Source organism: Plodia interpunctella, chromosome 20, assembly GCF_027563975.2.
Source record: "Plodia interpunctella isolate USDA-ARS_2022_Savannah chromosome 20, ilPloInte3.2, whole genome shotgun sequence".
NCBI lineage: Eukaryota > Metazoa > Arthropoda > Insecta > Lepidoptera > Pyralidae > Plodia > Plodia interpunctella.
Genome location: NC_071313.1, coordinates 817,062 through 833,346, shown reverse-complemented (window position 1 = coordinate 833,346; position 16,285 = coordinate 817,062). Strand labels below are relative to the sequence as shown.

Genomic DNA, 16,285 nt, shown 5'->3' with positions numbered 1-16,285 from the left:
TACTAATTGCATCTGGCAACTTGACCACTTGAACCTACGCAGAAATACGCAAAGCACAATATTATGTCTACATGTCAACGGCGCGCAGGTCAAAGTTAACATAAAAAAAAATATTATACAAAAGACTTGGCTGTATGGGCCTCCTCAATGAAACGAGGGAATAAACCAAAAAATACTGGTTCAGCCATGGAATTTGTAGGTACTCCGTAAACGAAGTACTTATTAAATCCATGGGTTAAACTCACTCAAGAAAATAAATATCAGAAAAAAATTAATGACTTCTAAACATCAACTGCCAAAGCGTCAAAAATTTGTCAAACCCTAAAAAGTCGTTGACGAGAAAAAAATATTTTTATTTGAATTATTTACAATTTTTTATCAGGAAAGAAATGTCCGTCTTCGATGGAGAGATCGAATTCCAAACCGTTTACATGATTGACTATCCGAAAAAAACAAAACCGTAAGTATACTGCCTACGTACATAATGTTAGGTATTAGGTATTTTATTAGGAGAATTTTTTGAACAGGAAAGTCTAGACTTTTTGAAAATGAACCAACTGAAAATATATCTATAAGTCGGTAAGTACTTAAATTTGCGCTTCGCGGAAGTGCGGACCCGCCCTTATCCTCCGTACTCATTAAGATAGCCGGTGCGATGTGACATGACAATACAAATGTATGGACTACTGGTGAGCTTCATTGGACGACCTCCGTAGGCTAATAGTGATCAATGCTGACTGCTATACTGGAGGTCTTGGGTTCGATATCCGCTTTGGTCAAGATGGAAAATGATGTTTAGATTGATCTAGGGTTTGGGAAGTTTATCTATACATACATACATAAATTATACTAACCGCATTATCGCTGAGTTAGTGTGTGTGTGTGTGATTTGAATTGTTGGTTTATTCTCCCAGTAAAAGTCCCCGTCGCAAAGCGGTGGACGACAACTGTCTGATAGTGGGAGTAAGCCGGGACGCTCTGAAGGCTAAGGAAGCACCCAGACGCTGCCCTGACGTGCTGTGTCCCATCGATCATGAATACTATAAGGAGGCAGTCAAACGGGTAACAAACGTTGAATTACTACGAATTCTGTGGTTAATTTATGAAATCGTCTCATAATGGGAGGGCCAACCACCCATCTGGTTCCCAATCCCATTACTTTTTTCCATTCCCATTATTAGCATTCAGAATCCAATCAACATTCCGAATCCCATCAGCATTCCAATTCCCATTCCAATACCTATTCCCATTCCAATTCAAATTCCCATTCAGACAGCTAAGTAGTTTACACAGTAGGTATATAATCTTAGTTTCTTTATCAGTTTTCAGAAGACCATCCGAGGCTTACAAAGATTTACATGTCAAAGGACATTGATCCTAAACCCATAGACAATGAGATACAGGACCTGAAGAGGACAGAGTATTTGACAAAGTATTGTTCGAGGGGTAATATTGATTCTCGTTTATATTATAGTAGTAGACACAGTAGATTAGTAGTAGACACCTATGTCTGCTTTGTATTTAGCTTTCTTACTTGCCTTTTAGTTTTACCTGTCCCTGTCTGTAATCAGATCTTGCAAGTTGAATTTCACCTATTTTCCGCTTGTTTTAGAGTTGAAATATTCCACGTCGCTTCAGATTCTATGACAATTTATTGTTATGATAAGCATGAGCTGATAGTGCAAAACGATCGGCTCCAGACGAGGCACGACTTCAATTACAATTCCAAGTCCCATTCTCATTCCAATTCACTGCACGCACTATTGAGGAGTGAAGTGTATCAGAGGAGAGATGATTTTTTCATTTTCACCAAGATCTCAACAATAAAAGCTTGTGACAAAAATTACTTAACGTTTCTTTGACAGAACTGCCTTTCATGTCCGTGAACCTGGCTCGACGCGCCCGCGCCCTTCAAACCCTTCGCCTTCCTGACGACATCTACATACCCGACACTAGCCAGAAGGGCTCCTACCGCGCGCCCAGGCCTGAGAAGTACGCTGAGCCGCCGTCAGCAATGTCCATGAGGCCGAAATACGATCCTTCTTTGATACGTAAGAAATTGTTATGGGTTTTCCCTAGTGAACTTTTACATAAACTACAACATGGAGTTCTTCAAAAATTAATGAAATTAAATTAAAATCTGCACGGTAGTACCCCCAAGTCGAGCAAAAAAAGCGTCACGACGGCCGTACTATCCTTTTTTATTCAGGCCAATTTCGAACCCCAATAACATCGTTGTGGATAAAAATATTTATTTCTCAAAACATTACACAACAAAAAGGACGGAAAATATTAATTCAAACTTTTAAGATTTTAAGGTAATTTTTAGGCTGCCTCCGGGCTTGGCGGCGTCACAGCTCCAAACACAATCAGGAATATGCGGAAATGAGAGAGGAAATACAAACCATTAACTTCCACATACCAGCTACCCATACGAGCAACTTCCCCTTTTTACTTTTGTCTTCCATAGGTTTCTCTGTCTTAGGCTGTTTGTTGCCAACCAAGCTGAAACTTTTTAAGGTCGTCCCGCCCTTTTTTTTTTAGTCTCACTGCTGGTCAAAAGCCTCCCCTAACTTCTTCCACTTATTCCTATCCTTTGTGTTCTCTTGCCATTCTTTGTCAAACTTTTTGGTGTCATTCGACCATCTCGTAATAATTATAAATATTTACAGAGGAGCTCCGACGTATTCAACGTATCAGGACCGGCGACACGACATACCAAGCGTGCCACAGCCTGCTGGCCAGGGTAATTCTAGACGAGCAACCGTTTGGACCCGCCAGGGAAGAGCCAGCCTACGGAAGGTGGCTCAACCCCTACACCTATACTTACAGGATTTAATTTGTTGTTAAAATTCTACATATTTTAGAATATATTCATAAAAATATTTGCCATTTGGACCCACGAGGGAAGAATCTGCCCACGGGAGGTGACTCAATATATTTATTTGTCCTGTAAATGCGCGCGGAAAATATAATTATTGTTCTGTAAATATAGCGGTCCTGTAAATATATTGAGTCTCCATAATCATTTTTTTTTTTAATTTCTGCTTATCGAGTGACCATGTGGATGTAGTTTTATATGTTAGATCTATTATACCTACGTGTTTTCTAATAAATTACCTATTACGTTATTATATTCACATTTGTTTTATTTATATTTTACAATTATTTTAGTAAACCGATATTTTATTATACTTTCTGGAGATCTATACTTTTCGAATTCTCATAAAATATTTATTACACTGGTTAAGACCCAGGTCCCAGGTTCGAATCCTAGCCACTTGAGTTTGTATACCTAGTAGTTTTCATATACCACCACCACTTGCTTCCGGTTTCGTAAAATTAGGATGTCTTTTGGCGACAAAAAAAATCTGACACCAGTGCAGAGAGTATAGGCATAAAACAATGGGTTCTGAAACTACTGCCCGTCACTTCAATCAAGGTGGAGCTCACACTTGGTAATCGCCAATCCATAAGCTACGACATGTCACAGTCTGTCATATTCCAGTCATATATGTCATCACAATGATTTAGCTTTACATACTAATAATGTAAAAAAACTGGCGATATAAATTCCAAATTTTGAGTAGTAATGCGAAGTTTCACTTCGTGAAATCATGGATCATTACCTGACGACATACAGAAAGGATTACCTATGGCCCAACTTACCAGGATCGGGGGCAGGCGGGGGAGGTGGCGGCGGCGGCGGGGGAGGACTGGCTGAGTATGTATTCTGATGAGGAAATGTTACTGATCTAAATAATAATATTCTCGTCAATCGGAACTGTCTATAGGCCAAATGTTGTTTGGGCTGAAGTTCGAGGGTGGAAAATTTCTGCTGATGAATCAATCACAAACTAGGAACTAGTGCTAGATCTAGTTCCTACTGGTTATAACACCATGAAAGACGTTATTTTGCTTCGCGCCTGGCAGAAGGGGCAAACCCAAGAAGTACTGGCTTGATGTTGTCAAAAAAAACAGGTAGGTCAAGGTAGAATACACTGCTTTACATAATGTACCTATATGCACATTTTACTCTCTCGCTTCTGCATGTTACCGGTTGCGTTCGGGGCTGTGAGGCCACGAAGCCTCTCAGCGTAAAAAAAAAACATTAAAAATATTTAAGATTTGGCTATGATTTTACAACCGGTCGCCTGCCCGAACCTCAACCTTCCTTGGGAATGCTATTGCTGCGTATCAGCTGCCTAGACTGTATGTCACTTAATCGCCTCGTAAGACATCCACGGGAGTATATGGAGTGGCCGTATTCTAGGGCGGAACCACATACCACATATTTTAAATAGATTGTTGTACATTAATGAGAGGAAGCTCAGTAATAGACTAATGATGGTCATTTATAAAGAGAGATCTAAACAGCATTACCTAAGCGAATTGTAGTTAAGTAAATTGGCTGGATAGTCGATGCACCAAAGCAGTGACGGAGTGGTCGCCGAGACAGTGACAGAGACCGATTGGTAAACCACAAGCCTGTTGGTCACTGGCACGCAGAGACCATTTAGCCTTAAGATTATGTGGTCTGCGCTGGCACAGGACCGAAAAAAAGCCTATTCGTATACATACAAGTGGATTTATATAGGCTGAAATTGATGTTGTAAACTTCTACAAGCGCATTTCATTTTACGGATACTATCTCATTGGTAACACTAGCACGCTCACCCGGATGAAGTCGGTGCGAGTCAAAGATCCTTCTCGTTGCCGTGGTGATCTTTTCACGTACTTAGTCCCGCGGTTTAAGCTCATCAGTTTTTCATTGTTCACTGTTTGCAGAACACCACAATTGACGGGTGAAGAGCTAGCCTTCTACCAAGCATGCATGCAGCACTCCCGGCCTCCAGACTGTCGTTGTCCACAGTACTCCGGCGGGGAGATGCCACAGCTCCCACCAGGGAAGGAAGGCGGCTGGAGTAGGAATGAGGTGACATCACTTTGTTAAAAACGGCTTATAACCAATGCTGGTATTTTGTTCAGTGCAAACCTGAGCCATTACCTTTTGTTACCCACGTACAACCCAGTAAACAGTTGTAATGTTTCTGTGTGCAATAAACCTCTCCCGTTCCCTAAGGAATGGTATGACTATTGCTTTCAGTCGTCTCAAGTGGACCGAATCTCACCGCAATGTCGGTTCGTGATAAGTTCTCTTTACATCGTTCTGCTTTGACATACATATTTTGTTTATTTTTAATACATTCAGTCGATGCTGAATATAGTAAATATATGAATTATTGTGGAATTTATAACTACTTAATATCTACGTTGAGTAATTTATTAATTAGTTATGAATCTTTGACGTTTTATTAAAAGTCAATGATTATGAGATGATTATTTCAAGTATACATACTCTATTTGAATTCTCGTCTTAATTTCAGATCATGGGACCCCTACTGGACCCAAAACTATATCCAGTAAAAGTAGGCGCAGCTCCAGAAACGCCAACGTCGCGGTATGATCAGCCCAATGCGTTCTTAGATAAGGTGAGGTCGCTATTCATATCGTTCGTTAAGCGGCCGTGGTTCAGCGGCCAAAAATCCCAGGTTCGAATCCAATCCTTCATCCATGAAAATATCTGTTTACAGCTCCAATCCAAGTACCCCATGCTGTACAGCATCCTGCAGAACGAGGCGTCTCCAGAGTTGAAGCAGAGGATCGACCGGGACCGCAACAAGACCACGTACCAGGTGGACTTCTGCGAAAGTGGTCAGCTCCTTTTTGCCATATCTTTTTTCCATTTTAATTCTTAAGAGCCCGTTTTTCAGCTGCACTCGGTCGACCACCGTCATGTGGACATCCGTAGAAGGACCACGCAGAAATTGTATGGAGACATACGTATGGGAGTAAGTACGTCGACGTACATCAACGTATGTCGATGTCAAAACCTACGGCAATAACTGAAATCAGTGTTTCTTTTTAATTCTTCTAGTAACAAATTTTCTAGCTGTTGAATGATTCCCGCGGCGCCGCCCGCAAAAGGCAGCCTATAACACTCTCCAACTATTACCACACCAAAAATCACCTTAATCCGTAGCTCCGTTATGATGTGAAAGACGGACAAAGGAAAATACTTTCACATTTATAATATAAATGTGAAAGTATTTAATAATATTAGCATTGATTACTTTTGTTTTAGTGTCTGTGGCAACGTTTTATTTATCTATTTATTCAAAAGGGCGTACTTCATGTTAAAAGTATTCTTTACCAGTCAACCAGAAAAACTGAAAGATTATTCACAATTTCCATGTCTAAAAAATGTTTTCCAGGTCCTGGTGCGAAATTCGAGGGTCTGCAACGCGCGTCGGACGAAAGTGGCACGGGCCCGTGCGCGCAGCCCATGCGCCTGCCCGGGGACCCGTGCCGGGTGGGGCCCAAGCCCCGGCGAGCCGCTCCGAAGACGATCTCCAAGCAAGCCGGCGCTGGAGGAGCCAGCGACCCGAGAGCCAAATGCGGTGAGCTGCAAATTCGTATCAAATTCAAAACTCTTTATTCAATTTAGGATGATAGTCTTCTTCAAAGTGGTCTTCTCCAAAGGCTTCAACAATGTAGGTCTTATATTTTGCGAGAAAGCAGTGGCACTCTATTAATTATTATGATGATAAGATTATCTGTCAAATTAGAATGATATTTTATCAGAAACTGGTCATACATTCGACCCTGAGCCTAAGAGACATTCTAAAATATTTGTTGTTTATTAGAGACATCATCAGCGGTGCCACCTCTTGGCAAGACAGAGTACCAGGACGGCGTGTCGAAACTCGGAGCAATCATTATGCGGGACAAGCTTCATCGGAGATAACTGGAGTAGACGAAAATCACGGACAAGTTATATTATATTTCATTGGATTATACACGGCACTGAAGAAGGAATTAATTGGTTTCATTTTCATCTTTCTTAACCGACTAGAACATAGTAGTTTTTTTTTACTATCAAGAGGTAAGAGGTCACCACATCCTATCAACGCCTGCAACACCAAGGGTGTCAAACGCGAGTTCCCTACTTTATGATCTAGGATCTTTAGCCTCTCTCATCCTTCAAACCGGAACACCCTTCACCCTTCAAGGCCCACCCTTACGGAACTATAAGTCTCGTCCCATCCTCACTTAGTTCCCTAAACACCTGACGTCATAGCTGCAAGTAATGAGTTTTAATTAGAGACCTTATTTTTGAAATGCCATAAAAACTTTTGTTTTGCCATGAGAAAGTCTTTGGTATTTATTTCATTCCTTCCGAATTTTCTCGGTTCCATCCTCAGCTGTTATGCGTCGTAGCCCTGTTCTTATACAAGAGACAAATACCTGATTTATCACCAGTAAAACACAGCATGATAAATAGACGTTTATGTATAAAAACACGTATATAATTTTGTCATGTGGTAGGCGATCGCGCGCTAGATATTAACTCTCCTCTTTTATACAGCGTGGCGCCTTCTTTCTTCGTTTCTTCTCTCCTATTCTCTCCTTCTCTCCTGCTGTCTCCTTCTCTCCTGGCGATCTGTTCCTCTCTTCTAAAGAACTGTTCTTCTCTTCTTATCTCTTGACGGTTGGATATGCGTCGTGCAGTAGTGCTGGTGTCGTCTTGTTGACGAAGAACCACTGCTCGGGCATCAGATGTGTTACGCTCTCTGTATAGAATAAAATAAGATTTAAAAAATCATTTTTGAAACTTCTTAGATCTGCTTTGATTCAACGCGTAACAAATAATTATCTGTCCAGTAAACCGTTGAGTAGATCCCATGTCGGGTACACCATCAAGTATTAGCATCAACTTATCATAATAATGCATTATCGGGGAAACTGAAAGACATGGAGAATATACAAAACTTGCAAGATTTAAAATATTGGTATGGATACCAATTGTTTTCACCTTCCAAGCGATATAAGCCTATCTATATCGATATCCGCTGGTCTAGCTGTCCGCCTGACTTCGCCGGCAGCCGACAGCACCACTCTGACGGCGGAAGCGGAGGACAGCACGGGCGGGGGGGAGGCGGGGGGACTCGACGCCGCTGAAGCTGAGGCTGAGGCGCCCGAGGGGGAAGCGGAGGCTGACGCCGCTGATGATCCCACTGCTGAAGATGGAATAGTTGTATTATATTAGTTCATTTAAAAGTGTAACTTTCCTAAGTTTATCATTTAAAAGTGTAACTTTCCTAAGTTTATCATTTAAAAGTGTAACTTTCCTAAGTTTATCATTTAAAAGTGTAACTTTTCTAAGAGTAACATTCAAACGTGCAACTTTCTTAAGTGTAACAGTCAAACGTGTAACTTTAATAAATGTAACATTCAAAAGTGTAATAAATCTGTTACTAACACTTAGTAGCGCTATCTAAAACCCGATAATGCAGATATTTAATAGAAAAGTAAGGTCGTCTTACATCTCTTTCTTTTAAATACCTGTATCCCTTTCTGTGCGTGTGTGGCCGGTCTAAGAAGCTACAAACCTGAAGCAGGCGAGGAGCCGACGGCGGAGTCCCGCTTGGCGCTGGTGTCGGAGCCGGAGGTGGAGCGGCGGCGCGCGGGCGCTGCGGGGCGCGCGCGCGCGGGCGCGGGGATGTGCAGGAAGCCCTTGATCACGCAGCTGTCGTCGTCCGACCCGCCCGCCGTCTGTTACATGGACCAATACTTTACTCATACGTACTTCATCTTTGTTTCTTTAATGCGAAAGTTTGTTAGCATGTACAGTCAACAGCACTCCAACCTACCCAAATTCATTGCAAAGTCGCCGTTATTACCGCGCCATTATTGAGTTTCATGCAGGGAACTCAATGTTCTGTTGACCATACATGTGTGTATGTATTTTTTTACTCTTTCACGTAAAATCTACTGGACGGATTGTTCTAAAATTTGGCACGTGAGTAGAATATAACCTATGGAATAACACATAGGGTATTTTTTAGGGAAGTGAATCGAGTGTATTTGAAAGTATTTATATAAATAGTAATAGACGACCTCGGTGGCGCAGTGGTAAAGTTCTTGCCACTGAACCGAGAGGTCCCGGGTTCGATTCCCGGTCGGGTCATGATGGAAAATGATCTTTTTCTGATTGAGCTCGGGTCTTGGATGTTTATCTATATGGATTGGATGTTTATTTATGTATTTGTTATAAAATATAGTATCGTTGAGTTAGTATCCCATAACACAAGTCTCGAACTTACTTTGGGGCTAGCTCAATCTGTGTGATTTATCCTAATATATTTATTTATGTATTTATTATTTATTAAGTGAGAAAATTAAAATGTCTTTTATTTTTACAAAATTGTAACCACATTGTATAATATAAAGCTTTAATACTTTCAAACATTTTTTCAAGATTTATTTTTATTTTTCACAAGGAAATATAAGAAATTCATGAGAATGTGATGGTGGCGTTAGTTTGCGACTGATTCCCATGAGACTGGAAGGACTATGCCGACTTTAATTTAAATTAGTGGGGAAAATCATGCTACGGAAGACATCTAAAACCGGTCTCGGTTGTATAGCAGTCGTTAAAACCCCGCCAATCCACTATGAGCCCGCGTAGTGTCATGGACCAAACTCCTTATCCATCCGTAAGAGAGGCCAGTTTCTCAACTGTGGGGACGTTTAAATGGCTGTTGATGAGTGGGGGAGATGTATCAAGAAGTGTAAGAGTCAGGCTGACCTCATTGTAGTCAGATGCGGAGTCATTGGAGTCAGCAGCGGAGTCCCTCGTGTGTGAGGCGCTGCCCACGCCACTGCTGCCTTCGCTGCTACGGAGCCTGCAACATTTATTTACTTATATACATCTTTAAATACCCAATAAAAACAAGGTGGAATTAATGATAAAAATATATATAACAGTGCGTACACCATATCTGTACACATGTTCCAATCCAATTCATTCATTCATACACATACCAAATGATCCAGTATAATTGGAGTATTCCCAAAATATTAAAATTACAGCTCAATCTTTTAAAAAAAAATACGCTGATCCTAAGCTTCACGGAGTCACAGCTCCGAATGCAATCGGATACGCGTAGAGATGAGGTCCAATCTAGTTGGGGCGCAATTTGCTATGTCAGACAATAGACGTTATTCTCTCATTTACTGTTGCTAATTTATTTTGTGCTTTTGTGACTAATCATCATAAGACTCACGATTATTACCTATATTAGTGTGGGTCTGGATCGTTCAGTGTTGTGCGTATAACACTCATATACCTCTTAAATTGTTTGCTTCGAATTTATCCTCGTGTTCAAACATAGTTCAAGTATGTCATCTAAGCGTTTGGAAATCATTGCATGTCTATTTGTTAATGCATGTATGTTGTTTGTTTCGTATGTATGTACCTGGTGACAATGGTCATGGCTGAGGATATGGACCCAGAAGAGGTATCCGAAGCTTCTCTCGTTCTCCTCGTACGAGAATATGTCTTCTCACTGTTCCTGCCGACAAGGACACTTCTATTAATTTAATTTAACTTCATGTCTGGCTGTGACGTTCCAGCCTGACTTGGCAGAAAGGGCAAACTCAAAGGCTGGTTTGATGTCGTCAAGGGCAACTAGACAACGGTCGGACAACTAGACAACTAGGGACGCGAAGTGGAGACTTGGGCTCCGACGCTCAAAGGCTGATAAGAAACTACGAATAAAGCCCCAAGAGACCTGGCGTCGCGGCCGCCGGTGGCGGCGGCGCCGTGCAGGAACTCCTCGCGCGACCACGTGCGCCGCGCCGCGCTCGCCGCCGGGGGCTCCGCGGGCGCGCTCCTATGGACAGAGGATACTATGTTATCAATATATAAAAACCTCTTCCGTTACTGCGTGAGTGACAGACTGACTGACGGACAGACAAAAGTACTTGGCGTAGCAAGCTGAAATTGGACTGTAGGTTGTCTGGGGAGTGCACTAAGATATGATTTTTGGTAATTCCACCCCGAAGGGGGTGAAAGATGTGAAAAAGTTTTATATGAAAGATCTACACCGTTGAAGTTAATGACTTGAAAATTTGGATTTTAGTTATTTACAACAAATTAATGAATACGTGTTTCAGATTTTTCTGAATATTAACTTCCAACCCCTTCAAAAGGGGGGTGAAAGATTGTATGGTACTAATACAATTTTCAAGAAAATTTTTGTCTGTCTGTATGTTTGATCGCGCATCACGCAAAAACTGCTGAATGGAATTTGACGCGATTTTCACAGTTGTATAACATATGGTTTAACTTAAAATCTGGTATAGGTTTCATAGCGATACGTTGCTTAAAACCCGAGATATTGACGAAAATAAGTTGCGAACGAACGCACGTAATAAACGCGGGCGAAGCCGCGGCCAAATATAACACATACATAAACAGGGTATTCTCACTATGTGAGTAATTAGTTATGTAAGAATAACATCTAGATTTTGGGCATTGGGAATGCAGTGGCATGCAGCAATGGAAGCAACCGTAGGAAGAGGCGCGTAAAAAGTGAGGTCTATATACCCAGCAGTGAGTTAATGTAAGCTGAAAACAATGACGATGATTTAAGTTTATTGGTCTTTTTCTTAGTACACACCAATGACTCTTTTTTAAAATTTTCTTCTCAAATTCAAATTCAAATCATTTATTCAGAAATTAGACCTTCACAGGCACTTTTTCTCGTCAATCTTTATATTTATAGTTATTTCTCACAAGCTACAAACTACTGGCATTTCGGAACGACCACTGCTGAGAAGAAATGCCGAAAGAAACTCATTTGAACAGTGTTGGTCCCTATCATGCCAGATCGGCTTGCCATTATTGTTTCTTACAATGTTTTTTTTTTTCTTTCTAATAATATATAAAAGTACATAATGTACATAGTCAAAAGGTATATCTACTGGAAAAACTTCTGTCGGGTCTACTGGAAGAAATTGCTATGTTTTAGTTATAAACGGGTTGCAAAAATGAGAAAATTTTCTTCTATTGTAACCGGTTATAAAATACAGAATTACATAGACAGCCGAAAGGGAAAGTAGTACCTTTGCACTGTATCGACTTTGTAATATTTAAATATACTGTTATGTTGTGTACTCACACATATGAATAAATTCGATGCTACAAAAAGATGAGTTACGAATGAACATTTGACGCGCGACATATCATTCTATCATGTGAATTGTAATGAAAAGGAAAGAACGATATGTTCCGTGTCAAATGTTCAAATAGTGGCTAAACTCACTCCACTCTTCTGTGCAGCAGGGCGTCGAGACAGGCGGGCTGTGTATGCAGCAGCTGCACGTACGCCTGGTGCAGCGTCTCCGCGGACAGCGCCCACAGCTCCGCCTGCCGCTCCACCAGCGTGCGCACCACGTTGATCACGTCCACCCGCTCCGAGAGCTGCTCCGAACTGTTACATTAACACATTTAGCTGGTTTATCTGAATATGACCTAACGGCAGGTATGACTAAACCGCTTTAAGACTAAAATCTGGATATACCTATATCGTGTTATGTATCGGCCTTATCTTTCGTACTTTTCTTAGATCTACTCTACTTAGAGTACATCTAAGAAAAGCACGAAATATATAGTTATTCCAGGACAACTATACTTTACAAATTTTATCGAAATCCGTCTGATAGATTTTACACATAGAAGTTATTATTAGAAGTTATTGTTCTTCTTCTTGTCTAGTCGGAATAGCTATGCAATCATCAACATAGCCCATTCGATCGCTCTCACTTTCTATACACTCATCACCCTCTTCATACGTACATACTCTTCGGTTATGGATGCTCATAATATAAAGCATAGCGAGCTCTAAAGTTGTATAATCGCCACGCAAAGAAGAAGAGCTACACTAAAATTGATCTAGGATTCGACCATATGTGGTGAAATGCCAGTAACATACCTGGCCGGCTCATTAGGTTTGTTTCTGTGAAGGATATTCGGCGCGAAAATGGTGGCTAAGTTAGCTGAGGTCATCTTGTTGCCGGCGGGTTCTCTGTCGTCCTCCGAGTCCGCGGAATGCGTGGCGAGCTGCGCCAGGAATGAGAGGAGAGCGTTCAGGGTGTCCCTGTGGGCTGCCGGGAGCAGCTGAACGATTAGCCGAATAGCCTCGAACTGCGTGCGCCGGCTACGGATTTCTGGAACGTGAATCAAATTTCAATTGGCGAACCACCTCTGTCTTGCATACTAAACTTGAAGAAAGAAATCTTTCTCGTTTGAGATACTGATAGAAAGGGCTGGGTAAAGTTGATCCAAGATATAATACCATTGCCCAGGACCCGTGTAGAAAGACTTATAAAAGTATCCGCTCGGGAAAGCTAAAAGTTTTGCCATTTTCATCCAGCGAACATAAATCCATACTGGTACATATTTCCATACTGAAATTATAAAATTGAAAATCTATAATTATGTCTGTATTTCTTGTCTGTCACCAACGCTTTCACGGACCGATTTTGATGAAAATCGGAATTGACATTGGTAATGACCAGAGGTCAGTTATAGGCTGCAGCGGGTGAATATTTAGAGCTGGCCATAGGAGCAGACTCATAAAAATTAATTGCGTGAAGAAGGTGCACTAAACAAAGACTTAAAGTAAGAAATAAATTAAGTAACTCACTCTGCGTGTGCAGGAAGGCCTGGTACAGGTCCCTGCAGAGCAGCGGGTCAGGCAGGTCCCTCAGGAACTCCTTTAGCAGCGTCGCAACGTCGTGGGGACACGTCGTCTGATCCAGGGGGGACGTCTGACACCGCTCCCACTCTTCACGTAGCTGGTACACGAAATTATTACCTTAAAATCCATTCTACGTTTTCTGAACTTCATCTCTTCGAGTGTGTTTGCTAGGGCTGGTGTTAGATTTTATTTAAGTCGCCTAATGGCATCTGACATAACTTTTGCGAGAACCTACAGACGTAAATGTGGCAAGTAATCCCATACACGCTAGTAAACCTAAACAGTCAACCAGTGTGCAGGTTTCCTCACGATGTTTTCCTTCACCAGAAGCAAGTGGTGGTCGATGAAAACTACTATACATGAGCCATATTGGTATAAAAAATCCTGTGGCACGAGTAGGAGTCCAACCAGGCGAACGAATGAAGAGAAATAGGCAGACGATCTTAACCACGTTATCTAATGTACTGATTTTTATTAGAAATGTAAATAAAATACCTGCTTGGTTACTGAAAATGCAGGCTTCCTGTTTTATCCACTACGAAGTTATTGGGGTTCGAAATTGGCCTGAATTGCTTCGAGAAAAGAATGGTACGGCCGTGCCTTTCTTTTTTGTTCGACTTCCAGATCTCTCATCGACATTTCTATTATTTTCGGCATTTTCTATAGCTGTCATAATTTGTTTGATCTAAAATGAAATATCCAAACATACAGAAGACTAGGGTCACTGCACTCGGTGTAACCAAATACCTACATGCGTTACTAAGTTTCATATCGGCACGGGCGTGAAGATTGTTATAAATCCGAGAAAACTGGGTCGAGGCGATCGAAACAAGCCGAAGTTTGGGAAAACTTCTAAATTTGTCTGCCGATGTTTTCATCTGGTGTAACGTAAGAGCTAGAACGTTAAACACACGACAGGATTCGTTTTTAAACCCCGATGGGAACAGAGGTACGTTATAAATTGGATGTGTCTGTGTATTATGTGTTTGTTGTCTGTCTGTGGAATCATAGCCAAATGTATGAATCCATTTTGATGAAGGTCACAGAGACCATGCTAATCTTCACGAGTTTAGCTTCTTAAAAAGAACGAGAAATGTTTACTTATCAAAGTTTTAATGTAAATAATATTATTACGGTATTAAATATACTATCGACTAAATAATTAAAATATAACTGAAACTCTTTATAAATTATACTAGCTGTTTTCCCGCTGCTTCTCCTGCGTAAAATTTGCCTAGCCTATGTCACTCCCGGATGTTTCGTCTGTCTCCGTGCCAAATTTCATTAAAATTAGTTTTCGAGTTTATCCGTTACAAACAAAAATATAAATATTTTCTCTTTATAATATTAGTATGGAAAAACTTAAAAAAAAAATAAACAAGCATTAAATGCATGGCCAAAAAACTTCAAAACCTAGTACTTCCCTAGTTTGGAGCCGATCCTGTGTGCACCATCAGGTCATACTTATTATAATAATGCATTGTCATGGAAAGAGATGCGACATAGGAATCTCACCTCTGTGGGGCAAGTGACAAGGTGAAATTTAACTTGCAAGATTTTACCAAAATAACACTGTTTCAGTATAATCTAATGTGTTACCTGTCTAACCCTCTTCTTGGAAGCCGATACCCTGAACAGGCCTATCGTGTGCAGACCGTATCTGCGCAGGTGCGAGAGGCAGGCGTTCACGACAGCAGGCACCTTGGGCCCGCCGTCTGACTCCTCAATGCTCGCCCAGCCCCAATCACCGGAGTCGCAGGATTCATTCTGGAAACAATTGAAAATAATTGTTTACCGAACTGCAATAACGGCATACAACAAGTTTATTTGTTAGACAAATAAAAAAAAACATCAATATTAATTTCGCTACGTCTATTGTCTCAATCTTTCTCGCTCAATCTTTCAATATTCTGAACCGATTTTCATGAAACATGGCTAAGAACACTCGGAATAAAATTATCTATGACACAAAAAAACTCAACGACAATCGGTTCATCCGTTTGGGAGCTACGACAGATACACAGACAGACACTTTAAACTTATAACACCCCTCTTTTTGCATCGGGTGTTAAAAATAGAGGCTTAAGCTCACAATGGGCGGGAAGAAGCTGAAATTATGATCCGACTGCAAGGAAATATGTATCGCTCTTTGTATCTCTCCCTCATCTGAGCGGCGGAGCCCATAGTCCGCTTTCTTAATTTTTCGTCTCCACTTCACACGGACTTTGTATGTAGGTAATAATTTATAAAACTAGAAGGAGTTTTCCAAAAGCCATCGAAGTATTGTCAAGAAAATATTTAGAGCGTTTGTAGATTTGCAAAGGTTAAAAAAAAATGATAAATCAGCGTATTTTGTTTTTGTATAAATGACACCTTTGATATTATAACAACAGATTAAAATATGAAAGTTTCGTCATAAGATAAATTTAGCCCGACCAATGACGGCCGTAATTAGATCCCGGTGACGTCACATGACGTAATTCTCAACCCAGTGCTTGTCTGACGTACTCGTGTCATATCAAATTTATGGCATCTTTACTGGGCCAGATGTTAATCCGATAGTTGCTGAATTAGTTAAGACTTGACAGTAAACAGCTGTCCCGCATTCATCATCATCATATACCCATAGCCGAGGGTCGTGACCGCGAGCTGGGCTCTCTTGGACTAAGGTTGTC

The 16,285-nt window shown here is 41.0% G+C and overlaps 3 protein-coding genes across 10 annotated transcripts in view; 2 read left to right on the top strand and 1 right to left on the bottom strand.

The window, feature by feature from the left end:
- The first annotated feature begins 98 nt into the window (after positions 1-98).
- Positions 99-3,136, top strand: LOC128678857 (uncharacterized). Its single transcript, XM_053760721.2, has 5 exons — positions 99-460; positions 915-1,062; positions 1,323-1,446; positions 1,866-2,051; positions 2,673-3,136. The coding sequence occupies exons 1-5, from the start codon at positions 390-392 to the stop codon at positions 2,837-2,839; spliced, it is 696 nt and encodes a 231-aa protein (XP_053616696.1). The 5' UTR covers positions 99-389; the 3' UTR covers positions 2,840-3,136.
- A 319-nt stretch (positions 3,137-3,455) lies between these two features.
- On the top strand, positions 3,456-6,879 carry LOC128678855 (uncharacterized protein). The gene is made up of 6 exons (XM_053760720.1): positions 3,456-3,724; positions 4,789-4,936; positions 5,388-5,492; positions 5,595-5,715; positions 6,276-6,461; positions 6,708-6,879. The coding sequence occupies exons 1-6, from the start codon at positions 3,618-3,620 to the stop codon at positions 6,806-6,808; spliced, it is 768 nt and encodes a 255-aa protein (XP_053616695.1). The 5' UTR covers positions 3,456-3,617; the 3' UTR covers positions 6,809-6,879.
- Positions 6,880-7,335: 456 nt separating this feature from the next.
- Positions 7,336-16,285, bottom strand: part of RhoGAP102A (Rho GTPase activating protein at 102A) — a 71,459-nt gene continuing 62,509 nt past the window's right edge. For 5 of the 8 annotated variants that reach the window (XM_053760712.2, XM_053760711.2, XM_053760713.2 and 2 more), the window contains 10 exons: positions 15,210-15,377; positions 13,557-13,707; positions 12,843-13,077; positions 12,174-12,341; positions 10,638-10,739; positions 10,323-10,418; positions 9,653-9,749; positions 8,454-8,616; positions 7,877-8,081; positions 7,336-7,634 (listed from right to left, as the gene is read on the bottom strand). In XM_053760712.2, the coding sequence (XP_053616687.1) occupies positions 7,379-7,634; positions 7,877-8,081; positions 8,454-8,616; positions 9,653-9,749; positions 10,323-10,418; positions 10,638-10,739; positions 12,174-12,341; positions 12,843-13,077; positions 13,557-13,707; positions 15,210-15,377 (1,641 nt within the window). In that variant the 3' untranslated portion in view covers positions 7,336-7,378. The remainder of the gene's footprint in view (positions 7,635-7,876; positions 8,082-8,453; positions 8,617-9,652; positions 9,750-10,322; positions 10,419-10,637; positions 10,740-12,173; positions 12,342-12,842; positions 13,078-13,556; positions 13,708-15,209; positions 15,378-16,285) is intronic. The other 3 variants (XM_053760708.2, XM_053760709.2, XM_053760710.2) reach the window with 3 other exon arrangements.